Source organism: Harpegnathos saltator, unplaced genomic scaffold, assembly GCF_003227715.2.
Source record: "Harpegnathos saltator strain DR-91 unplaced genomic scaffold, Hsal_v8.6 scaffold174, whole genome shotgun sequence".
NCBI lineage: Eukaryota > Metazoa > Arthropoda > Insecta > Hymenoptera > Formicidae > Harpegnathos > Harpegnathos saltator.
Window position 1 is genome coordinate 499,316 of NW_020229955.1, and position 15,549 is coordinate 514,864.

Genomic DNA, 15,549 nt, shown 5'->3' on the forward strand with positions numbered 1-15,549 from the left:
AGAGAGAGAGAGAGAGAGAGAGAGAAGGAAGGAAGGAGACGCCACTCCGGCTTGTCGCTCGTATGGATGGACTTGACGAATTCACGATGCGGCCTGTTTTAATACCGCGCCACGTCGGCCGCAGGAATCGCCGATAAATCGCGAACGTCCCATCTGTCTCGCGACAACGTCGGGCGTAAATCGCACCGGTGCGACGCGGAAAAGTATGTTACAAATACCGCGAGAAATATTTATCGTCGTTCCGCAGCGCGGTGAGACCGCGCGTCAAGACGGCGTAAGATCGTACGTAATTGTGCGAGCACATTTGCATATTTTACGAAAGGACACAGAGCGAGATACCGCGAGAGAAGAGAGACAGAAGAGAGAACACGGAGATATTCGACTTTACGACTGCGTTTTCTTTTTTTTTCATCCGAGCGATCCGGGCGGAGAGAATTCGTCGAAATTCGTGAGGCGGCGGATAACGAGGCGTCTAAATTTGCTCGGGAGATTACGACACGATTCCGCGTGGCCGGCGATCTCGTGTAACACGTCGCGCGAGTCAAGGTCTATCGTACGCACGTTCCTGCCGAGTGTACGACGACGAGTCAGTTTCTTTTTTCTTTTTTCGAGCTGCTTGTTCCGCTTGTATATACATATATACGGTACTGTCGCGAAATTCAGCTCGCTTTCGCTTCGCGAAAGTATTTTCTTATCGCGCAAAGGTTAGATAAGATATCGATCGATACGTGTCTGCATCGTGATGAATTTCATTTCACCAGACAATTATTCCGACATGTAACATTGTTGTGTACGTGGAAATGGAGAAAGTCATCACGGTGCAAACATCGTAAATCATCGCGATGATTCGCGGGAAAATGGACCACGCACACTTCGACATTGAAAAGGCGCTCCGTCGCTCCCGCAACAATCTCGCGTCTCGCGGAGACGCGTTTATTTAAAATGTAGGCTCTCGCCTACTTGGCAATCGTTCAAGGGTCGCGTTATTGGATTCAGTGTGATGTGGGGCATGCTTTTACGAACCATAGAAAATCTCCGACGCGACCTGGACGTCGACGAGACTCGTCGACAGCCAGAAGTCAGTTGCAAAGTGCACTAATCGCCACTGAAAAAAGTTGCATTATAAACACTAAGCTGAGGTAACGCATCTCAACTTGTAAAAAAATGGTGTACTGCGTACACCAATCGGCTTTTCTTACGCGCGTAACAACACGAATTATTGTTAGTGTAACTTATTAAGGTGCAACAAATGAGAACGTTGCGATACAAATGCATCTCAAGACTCGCGCAAGCTGACAAGGCTGCTCTCCCGTTCAGGATTTGTCACTTAGCGGCAGCCACGATTTAATTATAAATCATTTTAGCGGTCGTTATCATGATGGGAAGCCGCGACAATCTAGCAATACGCGTAACGCGCGATCGGAAACGCTCTCGCGCAATTCTCGCCGTGAATTCTGCGAGAGAGAGAGAGAGAGAGAGGAAGAGAGAGAGAGAGAGAGAGAGAGAGAGAGAGAGAGAGAGTGAGAGAGAGAGAGAGAGTGAGAGAGAGAGAGAGAGAGAGAGAGAGAGAGAGAGAGAGAGAGAGAGAGCGAGAGGGAGAGATCCGAGTGTGAACATTTCCATTTTCATAAAATACAAATCTCGTGCGACTTTCTCGTCCTCTCCGGAGTTCTATCCCGATACGACCGAGGCGAGCGTATTCAGGAGTAGCATCGCGATATCGCGTTTGATATCGCAGTTGTCAAGGAGAAGAATATATTTTGCAAGCTGCATGCTCGCGCACGAAGCTCGCATACACTCGGGAGATGTAATGCAACAGTCGGCAAACGGAAGAGAGAACGAAGGTTCCTTACAATCGTGTTTATGTAGTCGAAAGGATCGAACTCCTGCTGCTCCTCGTCCGGATTCGGTGGCGGACATGGGTAGAACGCCTGCGACGGTCTAACAAAACAATATCCCAGAATATTTTCGACGAATTCATCATGTCATGTTTCTCTTTTTCTTTTTCTTCTGTCATTTTTGACACATCATCGTTAATTCTAATTTCCAATTTCTCCCGGATATAATCGTAACGTCGCGCGTCGCGCGCGTCAGAAAATCGCAGAAATTCGGCCGCCGTTCGCTTCGAAAGATTCACACGAATTTCCGTCGCTTACACTCGCGTCGCGTTATAACGCATCGCGCGCGCTTCCGTTTCGTGTGGTCGAACGACTCTACATTTTAGAAAATATACACAGCTGATGCAGCCTGCACTGGATACAAAATCCAGTGCTTTTTCCTGCCGTTTCTTTTCTCTGTCTCGACGGATTTCAGATTTCCGCGCTTCCCGTTCGGCGTTCGTTTCTGCTTTCGGCAACTTTTGCGCTTTCGTACTTCTAACGCTGGTAAAATTGATTCTAGCAGCGGAGATCCGCGCGCGTACGTAACGTGCGTACCTGTGCGGTCTATTCCGGCGGTTTTCCTTTAATTTCGCCATTAATCTCGTGAACTCCTCCCATTCTTTGTCCACTTCCTCCTCGCTACCTTCCGGATGATGGTGTAGAGTCTCCTCCAGAAGTTCCTTCGTCGCGGCCTGGCTCGCCATTTTCACTGGCTCTCCGCGGTTCGCTCTCCTCTGCTCGGTCCCGACGACTTCACGGATTATACGCTCGTTCGCGCGTGCAGTCGCGACGCATTTAACGCTTCACGACCTCCTCGTTCGCATGCCGAGCGCGGCGCGAACGCGCGAGCGCTCTCGGCTATTTTCCGCGAAGAAACGAAAAAAAGCCCTTCGCGAAGAATTACAGCCGGATTATTGTCGCGCTCGGTCGTGCTCGATTGTGTCTTGACAATCTCCTCCGCGCGGACTCGCGCATCGAACTCGCGGGAGCACGGCCAGCACGGTTTCCGTTCCGCGTGGAATAATGGCCTCGTCTTTTAACGACGCCCACACACTAGCAGCACCTTCCTCTCTCTCTCTCTCTCTTTCTCTCTCTCTCTCTCTCTCGCTGTCTTTTTTTTCTTTTTATAGTGAGCACGAGTCGACCGGCTGAATTGAACACTGACACTGGCGAACGCGGGCGGCGTCACGGGGAGCACGAGAGGAAGTACCTGTGCGAATTGCGAATTCGAGAATCGCGAGCGGACACAACGCGTCGCGGACACACAGAGTCAGTCAGTGAGTCAGACTGACAACGAGAAGAGAGAGAGAACAAGCAAGTGCAATTCTCAGATAGGAGGCCCTATAGCCGGGTCCAATTTACGGTCTCATTAGCCTCACTGACGTGTGCGGCTGTGCGCGCACACAAGCGCGATTTTCCCCCTCACAGCCGGTCACAAATTGCCGATTGTCAAAACGGACACTACCTCGCTACCTCGCGCCGCTACGCTCGCAACGCTGAAAGAATCCGTCGGCCGGCCCTTCGTCGTCGTGAAAATCGTCGCCGAGATTCGAAAGGACGAATCTCGAGTACGAGGTATATTCGAGCGAGCTCGTGATCGACGAGTCTCGCATCGACGAGGACGCGCTCGCTCGCTGCGCGTTTTCGCATTCTCGCTCTCCTCAAACTCCTCTCTCGGGAATAATCGGGAGTAATTGCCCAATGAAACATCTCGGACTCGACGATGCTCTGTAATTTGATTACAATCTCGAATACGTTCGCAATGTGAGGTTCGCCCGTGAGAACGTAGGACGCGGGAGCAAAATTCTCGCGCTCAACTCGGCGGAAAATCCAAATTCGAGCGAGGTCGCCGCGCGACGCGATTGATCGGTCGACAGTCGAGACGCAAGAGAACGTCGGGGAAATCTTATCGGCGGCATTTCTAGTAGCGACTGTACGAAAGCCGTGTACGGCAATTGGCTACTTCCCTCGACGAGGGCTCGTAGGAAGCTGCCTTCAAAGTCATGAGTTATCATTGACCAAAATTACCGCGTAATTTGATGGATGGCCGTCTTAACCAGCGCCAGCCCAGCGTCAACTCCGATCGATGACTCCGCCGAAGCCCGCGTTATTCTTCGGACGATCAATTCCGCAACGACGACCACGACGACGACAACAATGACGAAAAGAAGAGAAAGGAAAGGAAAATCACTGAGATTGCATTCGCGCGTCACAATATCGACAACGATTACAGACCTCTCTCTCTCTCTCTCTCTCTCGCTCTCTCGCTCTCTCGCTCTCTCGCTCTCTCGCTCTCTCTCTCGCTCTCCCCTCACGCTACCTCCTCTCCAGCGGTGCAAACGTTCAGTGAATTTCGTGAGAGAGGTATGTGCACATTTAAATGAGGGCCGAGATAACGTAGCCAAGAGTAACGAGCCGAAAAGAGAGCTCGCTCCGCTTTGCTGTGTGTTGACCGATCGAACCATAAATTCGCTTGTTTGATCCACCGTCGGATCGCGCGATGCAAACAGATAACGTTGCGCGCCGCGTTGCGCTCAAAAGGCCCGCCTAGCGCGAGCAAATTTGCGCTCGCGAATTAACGTCGCGCGGGCACCGAGACGATAATACGCCGCGACGATTCTTCGTCACGCCCTTAATAAAACTCGGAAAGCGCATGTCGCGTGTAAACGCGCGAGCGTGTAGGCAACGGCAAAATCGGCGACGGATAAAATGAGGTGAGAAATTGGAAAGCATCGAAGAGGCGACGACCGAGCGTGAGCGTTTGATCGCGACTGATCGCGAGCGCGTGCGAAACACGTTACCTGTATTTTGCGAAGTAACCGAGCCATCTGGAGCATTTCGGCGAGTGAACGGTGAGCAGTAGACGGTGTACCGGTCGCATATTCCAAAACGCAAACAGCACCGAGGACGAGGCGCACGAAATATATCGTATATAAAAGCTTCAGAGCGAACACGCGCGAACACAGCGTTGACCGAGCAATTAGGCGCTTCTCTACGTCACCGAGTCGAGAAGGACGTCAGAGAAGGACGTAAATCGAGCCGCGCGACTTCTCTGATTACGCGAAAGAAATTCGGTCCCGTCTCGTTTTGCGCACGGTCGTCATGATCGACGGATTCTCGCGTGTGCGTTTCCACGTAGAAGCGTCGCGCGAGAAGTCGCGCCGAGCGTCGTCGTCGCGGCGACGGGCGACGTTTTGCGACTTACGATGAAAATACCGCGCGTAAATCACGAAGCGGAACGGATTGAAACGAATCGCGTTCCGTCGCGATCGCGGCAATAATGAATGTATCGGGTCGAAGACAAAGTGGGAATCGCGTCGTCAATTAACACTAATCGCGACGCGACGATCCACGAAAGGTCGATTCGGCTCGCTGTGCACTCGGCAATCGCCCACTGAGGCTAATTCCTTCCGAGAACGAGTTTGACCTCCCGATCGTCCTGCCGCGATCTATCTACGACGCGCATTTTACATTCGCGGAAACGACCGGCCTCCTGATGGGCGATATACATTCGTTTTTCTTTCTTTTTTTCCAATTCCGCGTCACGCTCATTAGAAGGATCACACTTCGCGACCACAACCCTCCCCCCGAGCGTATCTCCGTTATTTCCCATCCCCCCCTCCCCCCCGGTCTCGTTCGCAGAGACGGACGTTTGTGACGTTTGCGCACCCTGTAGTGTCGCGCATCGATAATCGAATATTCCGATGCAATATCTCAGGCGCGAGAGACGCGAGGCTTCGAACTTTGAAACTCTCATACTCATCAACTCGTTGATTCGCGATTCTCTAACGAGTAAACCTCGGGAAACGTCAGGCGCCGATTTGTTTGCCGAATTTTGTATAGTTATTTTTTATGTCGAAATATGAAGAAATCCGTTTTTATCATTTTTAGCTCAAATTAATTTTTTCAATTTCTTCGAAATTTCTCAAGTTTTTTGTTTATTCTCTTTTTGTTCATTTCTTGTTCATTTTTTGCCAGATCTTGACGTTAAAATGAGCTTGTTTGCTGGATAGTGAGCCGAAAGATAACACCCAACGTCGTCGAATGTAGCATAAAGCTGAACACTTTATCAACAATGACGTCAGCCATATTAGATCCGCCATTTGGAATTCGACAGGATGCTTCTGATTCATAATCGGCGACATGTGTGTGTGCAAGTTTCAACAAATCAGATATATATATATATATATATATTTCTTTTTAAGAAATACTGTTTTAAATATGTATAAAATAGTGTACTTGTGCAAAACTTTAGAAATTTCGAAAAAATTGAAAACATTAATTTAAGCTAAAAATGATAACAGATTTCTTTATATTTTGACACTAAAAATAACTAGAAAAAAAATTAGAAACACGTTCCCCGAGGTTCACTTGTAAGAGGAAGGAGAGATTCCTCTCTTCAAGATTCTCTCTCACTCCCCTTTCAATCTCTCGTGGATTTTATTCACGCACGCGCAATAAAATCTTTATTTTCGCATCTTCAACTGCGCTCCTTGAGGAGAGGAGAGATTATTTTAAGCGCTCAGAGAGGACATTTATCGTCGAATAAAACATCGCGTTCGTGCGAAGGAACGGGGCTCAGTGACGAAGGAACGTGGCGTATGTATTGGGTTGGCAACTAAGTGATTGCGGATTTTAAATAAGAATGAAAATTCAAAATTTTAAATTTGCTTTTTTAAATTTTTTTCAATGCATGTATGCGATACATTGAGCTTCTCTGCAATATCACGTGTTGTGCTACGACGATCTGAATCGATAATGGCCTTGATAATGGGTCTCATCGACTTCAACTGGACGGCCAGATCGTTGAGCATTTTTCAATGAAAAATCACCAAAACGAAATCTAGCAAACCAATTTTGACACTGCCTTTCTTTCAAGGCTTCATTCCCATATACGGCACATAACTTCTTGTGTGCTTGCGACGCGTTCTTGCCTTTTCCGAAATAATACAATAAAATAAGTCTGAAGTGCACGTCTTGCTCTTCCATTTTTAAATTGGGATAAAAACAAAACTAAAGGACTAATCGATATAATTTTTGTACTAAATGAAAGGTAGAAGTCCAAACAATAAGAAAAAAATGTAGGTTAGGTACTTTGAACACGTTAACGAAACAAAAGAAAGTGTAAAATCCATCTGTCGACAAAATCCGCAATCACTTAGTTGCCAACCCAATACGTACATTGCGGCTGCATATATCGATACGTACGTTACATTACGCCATGGGAACATCGCTCCCAGAACCCACGGGGCCACGGATGTCCCCACGGATGGGTTCCATGACCTCCTGACAGTGGTGTGTTAGACAGTGGTGAATTAGTTAAATGCGAGCGAGAGTGGAGAGCACTGAGCACGGCAATGAATTACCGCGCTCCACGACGCGCGTCAACACTGCAGACGAATGCATTTTCGACAGGATCGTTTGGCCAATTACCGGACCTTCCGTTCCGCTTAATCCGTAACGGAAAGAGTAACGGGAGGAGTCTCGCGATCCCCAATTATCGCGCTCTTCCTTCTGTCCGCTCCGCTTCCAGACTTGGAAAGATGCTTGTCAGAAGTAAACTCGTTGCTCTGTCATCGTCGCCGAAAAGTAACTTGCAACGGTAACGCTGGATAATGGATAACAAGCGACGCGTTATTCCTCAATCCTGTTTTCGATGTATTAGGTGTTTACAACTTAATTCTCGGTCCCAAAATTCAACGAATGACAGCTTCTGTTCAAATTGTAATTTATTCCCGCCCTATGGTGGTCTGAAAGTACTAAGCCTCAGCTTTAGAATGCGGTATAACAGACGGCAGCCCTGCCTGCTGATATAACCTCAAGAAACAGTAGTGAATGCAATGTCGTTCGAAAAGCAGCATCTGAGGCACTGCCTCCTTTTCGCTTTCCAACTTAAATAAATGCGGCTGAAGCGCAGGAAATGGTTTGTTCGAACCTCCTGGGCGAAGGTGCTGTCTCCTGCAGCACTTGCAAGAAGTGGTTTCAGAGGTTTCGAGAAGGAAATCTCGATCTTGAGGACGAACAACGATCGGGTCAGCCAAGAAAGGTTGTTGCTGAAGACGAAGCGTTGGAGCAACTTTTAGAGGGAAACTCTTGCCAAACCGCCAAAAACGGTCAATGCTGAACGCTACAAGCAACAACTAATCAAAGTGAATGACGCACTCGAGCAAAGAAGACTCCATTTACTGTGGTAGTGGAACGAGGCAGGTACCACTGCTGCATGATAACACGCACGGCCACACACAGCAAAAGCGACCTTGAAAATCATCTCCAACTTAGGCTGGGAAATCCTTCCTCACGCGGCGTATTCGCCAGACCACCTCACCCCAGATCAGATCATCACCTGTTCCGCTGATCGCTACAGCATCACCACCTAGCTGATGATCGCACTTCCGAACGCACTTCTGAAAAAGTCAGAATAAGCATCGATGACTTCATTCAGTCCAAACCACCATCGTTTTTCCGAAGCGGAATTCGAAAGTTGCCTGAAAGATGGCAGAGATCGGTAGAAAGTGAGGGAGATTACTTTTTAGGGGATTAGATAAAAATTCTCCTTTTTTAAACTGAGCATCGAAGCGGAGCAAAAAAGGCCGAGAGTTGTACACCTAATATTATCTTGCTGAGCGATCGATCGACGGATTTACACGGAGATTCCCCCACGTGTTTCGCACACGTTATTCACACACATGTGCGAAAAAACAAAAGAGAAAGAAATATAAATAGCAAGAAAGTGTCTCGACGATAATTCTCGTGAAATGTTCGTGGATTTATCCGTTCAAAGAATTGGGTCTAGGATGCCGATGCGAGAATAGATCCCGATCAGCGAGCCGTCCAGACGGAGATGCGAATAAAGAGATAAGTCTAATTAACGTCGGCTTCGATGCTATTATCCGGTGCGCCGCGAAGCCGACGATACTTTAATGAGTCACACAGAGTTCTTGATTAGCAAATCGTTTAGTTAACTCGTCGATGTTAGCTCGTCTGAATTCGAGCGATGGATGGAGGCAAGCCGTGTGCAGATTTGCCTGTCGAGCTTTGGCCGCGACGCGGCGATACGGTTCGATCTTTGATTTCTTTTCCCTCTCGTTCTCTCAATATCGCGATAACGCGCAATAATTTCACGCGCAATAACAACATATTTTTCATCGAAATAATGAGTTGCTCATCTCGCGTATCAGCCCTTCGCTGCGCACGAAGAGACGCGTTATCGCGTAAGAAGAAGCGAGAAGAAGAGATACAGCGCGTCTTGTTCCTCTCTATACTTGATAACGCGGCGACAAACAAAGCGCGTCGATAACTTTTGAACCACCTTTTTACGTCTGTTCTGGCTCGGGCTGAAGAATACACGCGAATCGGCGGGAGTCGCGTCGTGTTTTGCTCTGAACCAAATAATAATGGCAGAATGGTTTAAATATGATTCATAGGTAAGTGGTGTATCAATCTCCGAACGGTTGTAAGTTGACTTGAGTTGGATAAAAAAGATTTAGTCACAGAGATCACTTTTCGGCACAATTAGCATAGATTCGGACAATTAGATTCAAAGTTCAGATAAATTACACGCGTTGCAAGGAGCACGTGAAATAAGCGGAAAAATTTATATGAGAGAAATTCTGTTGCGTAACGCAATATGAGCGATGACGAAGGATACGAGCGGAATCCGCAAAGAGGGCGACGATTCAGAGATTGTAGACGCACGTTGACTATCGATTATCACGTGTAATGCTTCTAAGAGACACCGGTCTGCTGTTTTTCCTCAAGATTGTGACTCTGAAGTCACTTGCGTAAGTTCTCCTTTTGGAATAAAAGTCAATGGTGATAATTGCGAGCGACCTTCGTCGCGAGGGGCTCTAATTGCATCGCACGTGACGAGCGGGTTATGGTTTTGAACGTCGTCGTCGTCGTTGAGGGGAAAACCCTTATGATTATTCCACGAATTAATATAAATACGAACGTAACGACGTGGTTAATATGCCACACGGACGATGCGTCCGTTATGCAAGAGATCGCGGGAGGACAAGTGTCACGTGGATCTTAAAATTTATCGTCACGACAACATCGGCAGAGGCAGGCCGCGACGTTGCGATTTCTATTCGTATGTTGAAGGCGACACACACACACGCGCGCGCGACAACACGAGGTAATCCAGTCCATCATTCGGCGGGATGGAATACCAATTTTGCCGATGAACTTTCCGAAGAAATCTCAAGTCTGTAGGTTGGAGTGCGCGAGCACGCCGCACAACACGTTTCAAATAATAATTTCATCAAGAAATTATTGAAAGGAACAAACTGTTTGAAGCCGGATGTCGCGAAAGAAAAGAAAATTAAAGATTCTTGCGCTCACCTCTTCGATAATGAGATTTGCGATTTTTAATACATATTGTGCGACTTTTGCAGGGAGAAATTAATGACAAACATCATATATGTAAGTAATATATACATCTGTTACAACACTTGTTCTCTCACTCTACCTCTATCTCTCGGTTGGGACTGATAACGCGAAAACGCGAGTCAGACGCTGCGTCTGCACAACTGTCTCTTGATAACCCTGTTTGTCATTTCCGACGTAAGAGCAAGAAAATATGACCAGAGAGAGAGAGAGAGAGTGCTTTGGTCAACCACCTCAAAGTCAATTGTTCGAGTTCTGGGGTGAGTAAACGTACGTAAGAGTATCTTGTTGTACGCATAGTAGAAAAAAAACAGCGTAAAACATATTATCGTACACGATTAAATGCAACCCATCTCCTAAAGAATATGAATATGTGTCACATAATCATATCACTTACAAAAATAATAGATTTGCGTGAACGTTCTTGGATATATATATATATATATATATATATATATATATATAGGTATATGCATGTATATGCATATCAACTCGGTTGATTATCAGCGACAAATGAAATACAAGAAAAAAAGAGAAAGAAAGGAAAAACTATATGCACCATATATGCACCTTTCTTCGCGATTTGTTCGCGATAATCAGCAAAGTTTTGTTATTAGCGACACCCACCCGCGTGCACAAAAACAATAACGACTGTAATCGAGAACGAGTGGGCAAGTCCAAGGTCTTCGTCGTCATCGACTAGTAATCAAACCGCAGTGTTATGTCATTCGTTATGGACATCGTATCTATCAAATCATCGAATTGCACACGCAAACTGACTCGTGAGCGTACACATTGTTCGTGCGTGCACATGCGACCGGGATAAAAGCGTCATCGGCACTTATGAATTCGGCATCGACATTCTTTTGTTTCCCACATAACTCTATTATCTTTCTAAATTCCCTTTTACGTAATAATTGGAAGAGCACTGGAAAGAGAGAAACGACAGAAGAAGAAAAAAAATGTTTCAAGTGCGAATAAATCTTCACGATATCATTTTTATTATCCCCCAAGTTTGATTGGGTAAAAATAGATTTTCGACGACTAGTTTTTCGTATTACAATTGATATGAATCGTTACGTCGGGAACAGACGTAACTACTAATCTTGCTCGGTTGTTGCTACACACAAAACACTGTCTAAAAAGTTCCAAACACCGCGAGCTGTTTTACCACTGAGGTAAAAACAATTGACGACGAGTAGCGAAGGGGGAGAGAAAGAAAGATTATTGTAATTCGAGCGACACATAAACAAATCGCCAACTCATGTTTGAGAAGTAGAAGGTACTTTAATATACTTGTAATCTATATTTGACCGTTTGTGGTTTCTCTATCTAAAGATACTCAAACAGACTTAGGGACGAGTTTCATCGGCTGCACTCCCATGAGCTTGGCGAACTCTTCCGAGGCTTTCAGCTGATTCGGATGATACGTGATACCGCCTTCCTTGTCGACTTTCTTCATGTGTTGCCTCTCAGGATCTCCGGCGACCAGGACTGGTACCGCGCCGGCCGCGGGCAAGTCTCTCAGTTGCTCGAGCAAGGTCGACAGTCTCTCCTTGGATCCCTCCGCGAATGCTGCCGGGTTGATCGCCATGAAACACTGTCCGAGATCGGCGACGCGGTCGGCGGTCTTCCAGTTTCGTATATTCGGTCCAAACTGACTTCCGGTAAGCACCCCGCAGAGTATCTCGACCATCAGGCCGAGACCGTAACCCTTGTAGCCGGACGTCCGCTCGGTACCGCCAAGAGGCATCATCGCTGCACCGTCGTAAGCTTCTTGGGCGTTCCGCGTCACTTCCCCCTGAGAATCGAGCGCCCAGCCCTCGGGGATGTCTTCGTCCTTTCGGATAGCCAGCTCGATCTTACCTAGCGCGACCGCAGTCGTCGCCATGTCGAGAACGAACTCGTCCCCTTCACACGCGCCGGCCATACCCAAAGACAATGGATTCGTCCCTAAAGCGGCCTTCGTGCTGCGCGTCGGCGCCATCAGCGGGCTCGTATTGGTGCAGCTGAAGCCGATCAGACCCTGCTCCATCGCCATCATGGTGTAATAGCCGCAAATGCCGTAGTGGTTGGAGCCACGAGCTGCCACCATGCCGATGCCGAATTTCTTCGCCTTTTCGATCGCCATTTCCATGCAATACTTGCCGATCACCTGGCCCAGCGCGTTTTCACCGTCCACGAGAGCTGTTGCCTGCAAGTGACGTGACGTGGCGTAGACGAGCTTGCGGGTCCGGCAAGCGAAGCTTACCAACACGCAACACGGTGGAACTTGACGTTGCGAAATTCGATTTCGCTTTTCGGATTGAATTCGAATTTCTCTCTGAGTCGTCGAGAGAGGTGCCGCGAAGAAATTTCACGCGAGTTTCCTCAAAGCCCGAATAATTAATTCCGTCTTTCATCTATTCTTTCTTACCTTGTTTCTCCGTGCGATTTCATTACTATATTTTGACCCTTCAAAGGTGTGAAAACAAATTTGAATGAAAAGTTAATTTCTTTCAATTAGGTTTTCGAGTCGAATTCATACAGCAGGACTGAAATGCGATTATTACATCGGGCATGGTGTAAACGGCACGTTTGATGTACGAATGAATAGTACTGTAATCGCAGTAGCATATCGCACACGTGAACGTGTGTTTCCTGCGCTCACGATTGCTGCAATGCTGCTACGTCCGTTAAAGACACCGCTGATCTGTCTGAGTGTAATCGGAATCGCGTTAATTAATGCTCGAGCTTTGTCGTCGATTGTCAGATCGCCAGCAGATTCGTGTCTAGCCAATAGATTTGCTGCGCGCACGCACACTTTCTACATAATAATATAATTCCTGCAATCCTCGCGAAGAAGGGAGTGTACTTTGAGAAATAATTGATGCTGTTCTGGATTGCATGTGCATCAGCATCAGTTTGAGCAATTAGAGATTAACGCGTGAACGGTGACAGCTCTTTAAAGCGAAGCACGCGAAGAAGCGCGATATAAACGATATGACGTTCAACTCGACGCCCGAAATATCGTCGCGATGATTTCGCGACGCGCAAACTTCAACGAATACGAGTGTAAGAGAGACAAATAAACCTCGCTGAGACAAATCGCAAGTCCCAAGTTCCACCGTGAAGACACCGACTTCAATCAAGCCTTAACATCCGAAGCTTCATCGAAGTCGATCGTAGCCGTCCGAGGAGCGCGTCAAATTTCAAACCTGAAAATCGCTGACGACCCGCGGTCGAGCGACGGGATCAGTGAGCCTGCTCTCGATCTCGTTCACGTACATTTGCATCCTGTTCATCCCGTGGCTGAAGTGGCCTCTGTAATCCGCCGTCATCAGGTGATGAGCGACCACGTGAGCGTCCTCCGCTCTCGTGCCCGCCTTGCGCATACAGTCTTCGATGAACCTGACGACCTCGTCCTTGGGCACGACCTGCCCGTCGTAACTTGCGACGGCCGCCATTGATCTGACAGTAGCGGTGCTGATGCGGTGCAACGACGTGCTTCTCACGAAAAGTTCGTAGAAGCGACTGATGAGTGTCTTGCGCACGACGAACAACATGTCTTAAACTCTACTTGTACGAAGCAGCCAATCGACTCACGTTGTGATACCTGCGTTATCGTCTCCCCTATCTTATCGTTTCATAGCAACAAGCAATAGCTCACTATACAGAAATGAGCAGAGCATCGAGAACGAGCCGAGTTCTTGCTCGGCTTAATCGCCGCAATCTATCGCGTGACTTCGCGGGTTATCGCTTTTGTTTATTATTCGTGCACACGGCCGAATGAAACGAAGGTCAAACTTCACGATCACTTTTGTTTTTTGAGTTCCACCTTCCAAGAGTCTTGAATTCTTCAACTGTTGTCGATTGACGCCGGCGTAGAATGTTAATTGCGTACGTTGGTTAGTTGGTAGGGAAAAATTACGTAGCTTCTTCTTGTCGCGTTTTACAGAAAGAAAGGAGAAGTCCTTTCCTTCGCCTATTTTCTTTTCCCTCTATCCGGAGCTTCCGGAGAGTTCCTTCGAACTTTCGTTTCGTTTGAACTTAGCGCCGTCCGACCGTGTCGGTGCGGTCGTGACTGAGCACGTAGCTGGCGTTACTAGAGCTGATCTGGAGATGTTGCGATTATACGTACACGTAGCGGTGGCAGGCTCGCAATCGCAGCAGCGAGTTCGAGTGCGAGTCGAGCGACGATCACCGCTCGCAGAGCGATTTGTTCACCTTGGCGCGCACAATTTTAACCTCGCGGAACAGAGAGAGAGAGAGAGACGGAAAAAGCGCGCGCGTTTTTCGCGCTCTGAGAAATGCACGCTCGATTTCGCAGAGGCAACGTTCGACGATGATGACGACAACGACGTGTACTCCGATGTGCTGCAACCGCTCGGTTGACATTGATGTCGTTTTGTAACTGAGAAGGCCGAGATTGTCTCTGATTGAACGAGCCTCTCGGCGGGAGCTTCAAACCGCATCGCCGTTATCACTGCTGAATTCCAAGTTATCGGCAAGGATATTTCCGATGTTAATATCAAATGTAACAGATTGTAAGCCGCCGAATTCTCGAGCCGCTGCTGTTTCGTCGCTCGATTTGAATATTTGCGCGTCGGTCTCTTCGCGTCTGTTGTATGCAAATGTGCCGGATGTTTCAGACCACTCCGGTTCGCCCGATTTTTTCGTTAACGCGACATTTCGGAGAAAAATATTTCAGACAAAAGTTGCAGGGCTTCAGAGGATCTATTTACTGACGCTATGAATTTGACCTTGGGCTAACCTTGAAAAGTCCACTCAAGATCAGCATAAAAATCTTTAATGGATGATACCCCAATTTTTTATTACATCATCTTTTTCTAGCAATTAATTTGAGCAACTTTCATCTGAAACATTTTTTCGTTTATCTAATATTTTTTGAGATATTTAAGGAAAACTTGATGACTTTTTCAATATTTAACTCACGATGTCTCGCTAACTACGCGCTTGTCAGAAGAAAAATGTGGTACTAGACCTTTTTGCTCCGTTTAGTCTCAAGAATATATTTTTACAATAGCCTAACTCTGACTTTTGTTAACTTGCTGATGTTTTGAAAAATTTCAAAATCATCAAATTAACCAACGCTATTCAAAACGCTATTAGGTAAATAAAAAAAAACTGTTGTTTCAGACAACAGTTATTCAAATTAATTGCCAGAAAAAGATGATGTAATAAAAAATTGGGGTATCATCCATTTAAGATTTTTATGTTGATCTTGAGTGGACTTTTCAAAGTTATCCCAAGGTCAAATTCATAGCGTCAGTAAATAGAT

General features: G+C 47.0%; 2 protein-coding genes across 7 annotated transcripts in view; both read right to left on the bottom strand.

Moving 5' to 3' along the window:
• ClC-a (chloride channel protein 2) overlaps positions 1-15,549 on the bottom strand; it is a 37,433-nt gene that overhangs the window by 14,559 nt on the left and 7,325 nt on the right. Inside the window, exons 1-2 of one of the 6 annotated variants that reach the window (XM_011151702.3) lie at positions 2,436-3,469; positions 1,854-1,941 (exon numbers count right to left, since the gene is read on the bottom strand). The exons of 3 other annotated variants lie outside the window; for them this stretch is intronic. In XM_011151702.3, the coding sequence (XP_011150004.1) occupies positions 1,854-1,941; positions 2,436-2,584 (237 nt within the window). In that variant the 5' untranslated portion in view covers positions 2,585-3,469. Of the gene's footprint in view, positions 1-1,853; positions 1,942-2,435; positions 3,470-4,681; positions 4,910-15,549 lie in introns of those variants that run through there. 2 more of the 6 variants (XM_025297307.1, XM_011151701.3) reach the window with 2 other exon arrangements.
• Positions 11,251-14,951, bottom strand: LOC105189531 (uncharacterized oxidoreductase YjmC). The gene is made up of 2 exons (XM_011151695.3): positions 13,466-14,951; positions 11,251-12,462 (listed from the first exon to the last, which is right to left on the bottom strand). Exons 1-2 carry the CDS (start codon positions 13,811-13,813, stop codon positions 11,611-11,613), a joined length of 1,200 nt encoding a protein of 399 aa, XP_011149997.1. The 5' UTR covers positions 13,814-14,951; the 3' UTR covers positions 11,251-11,610.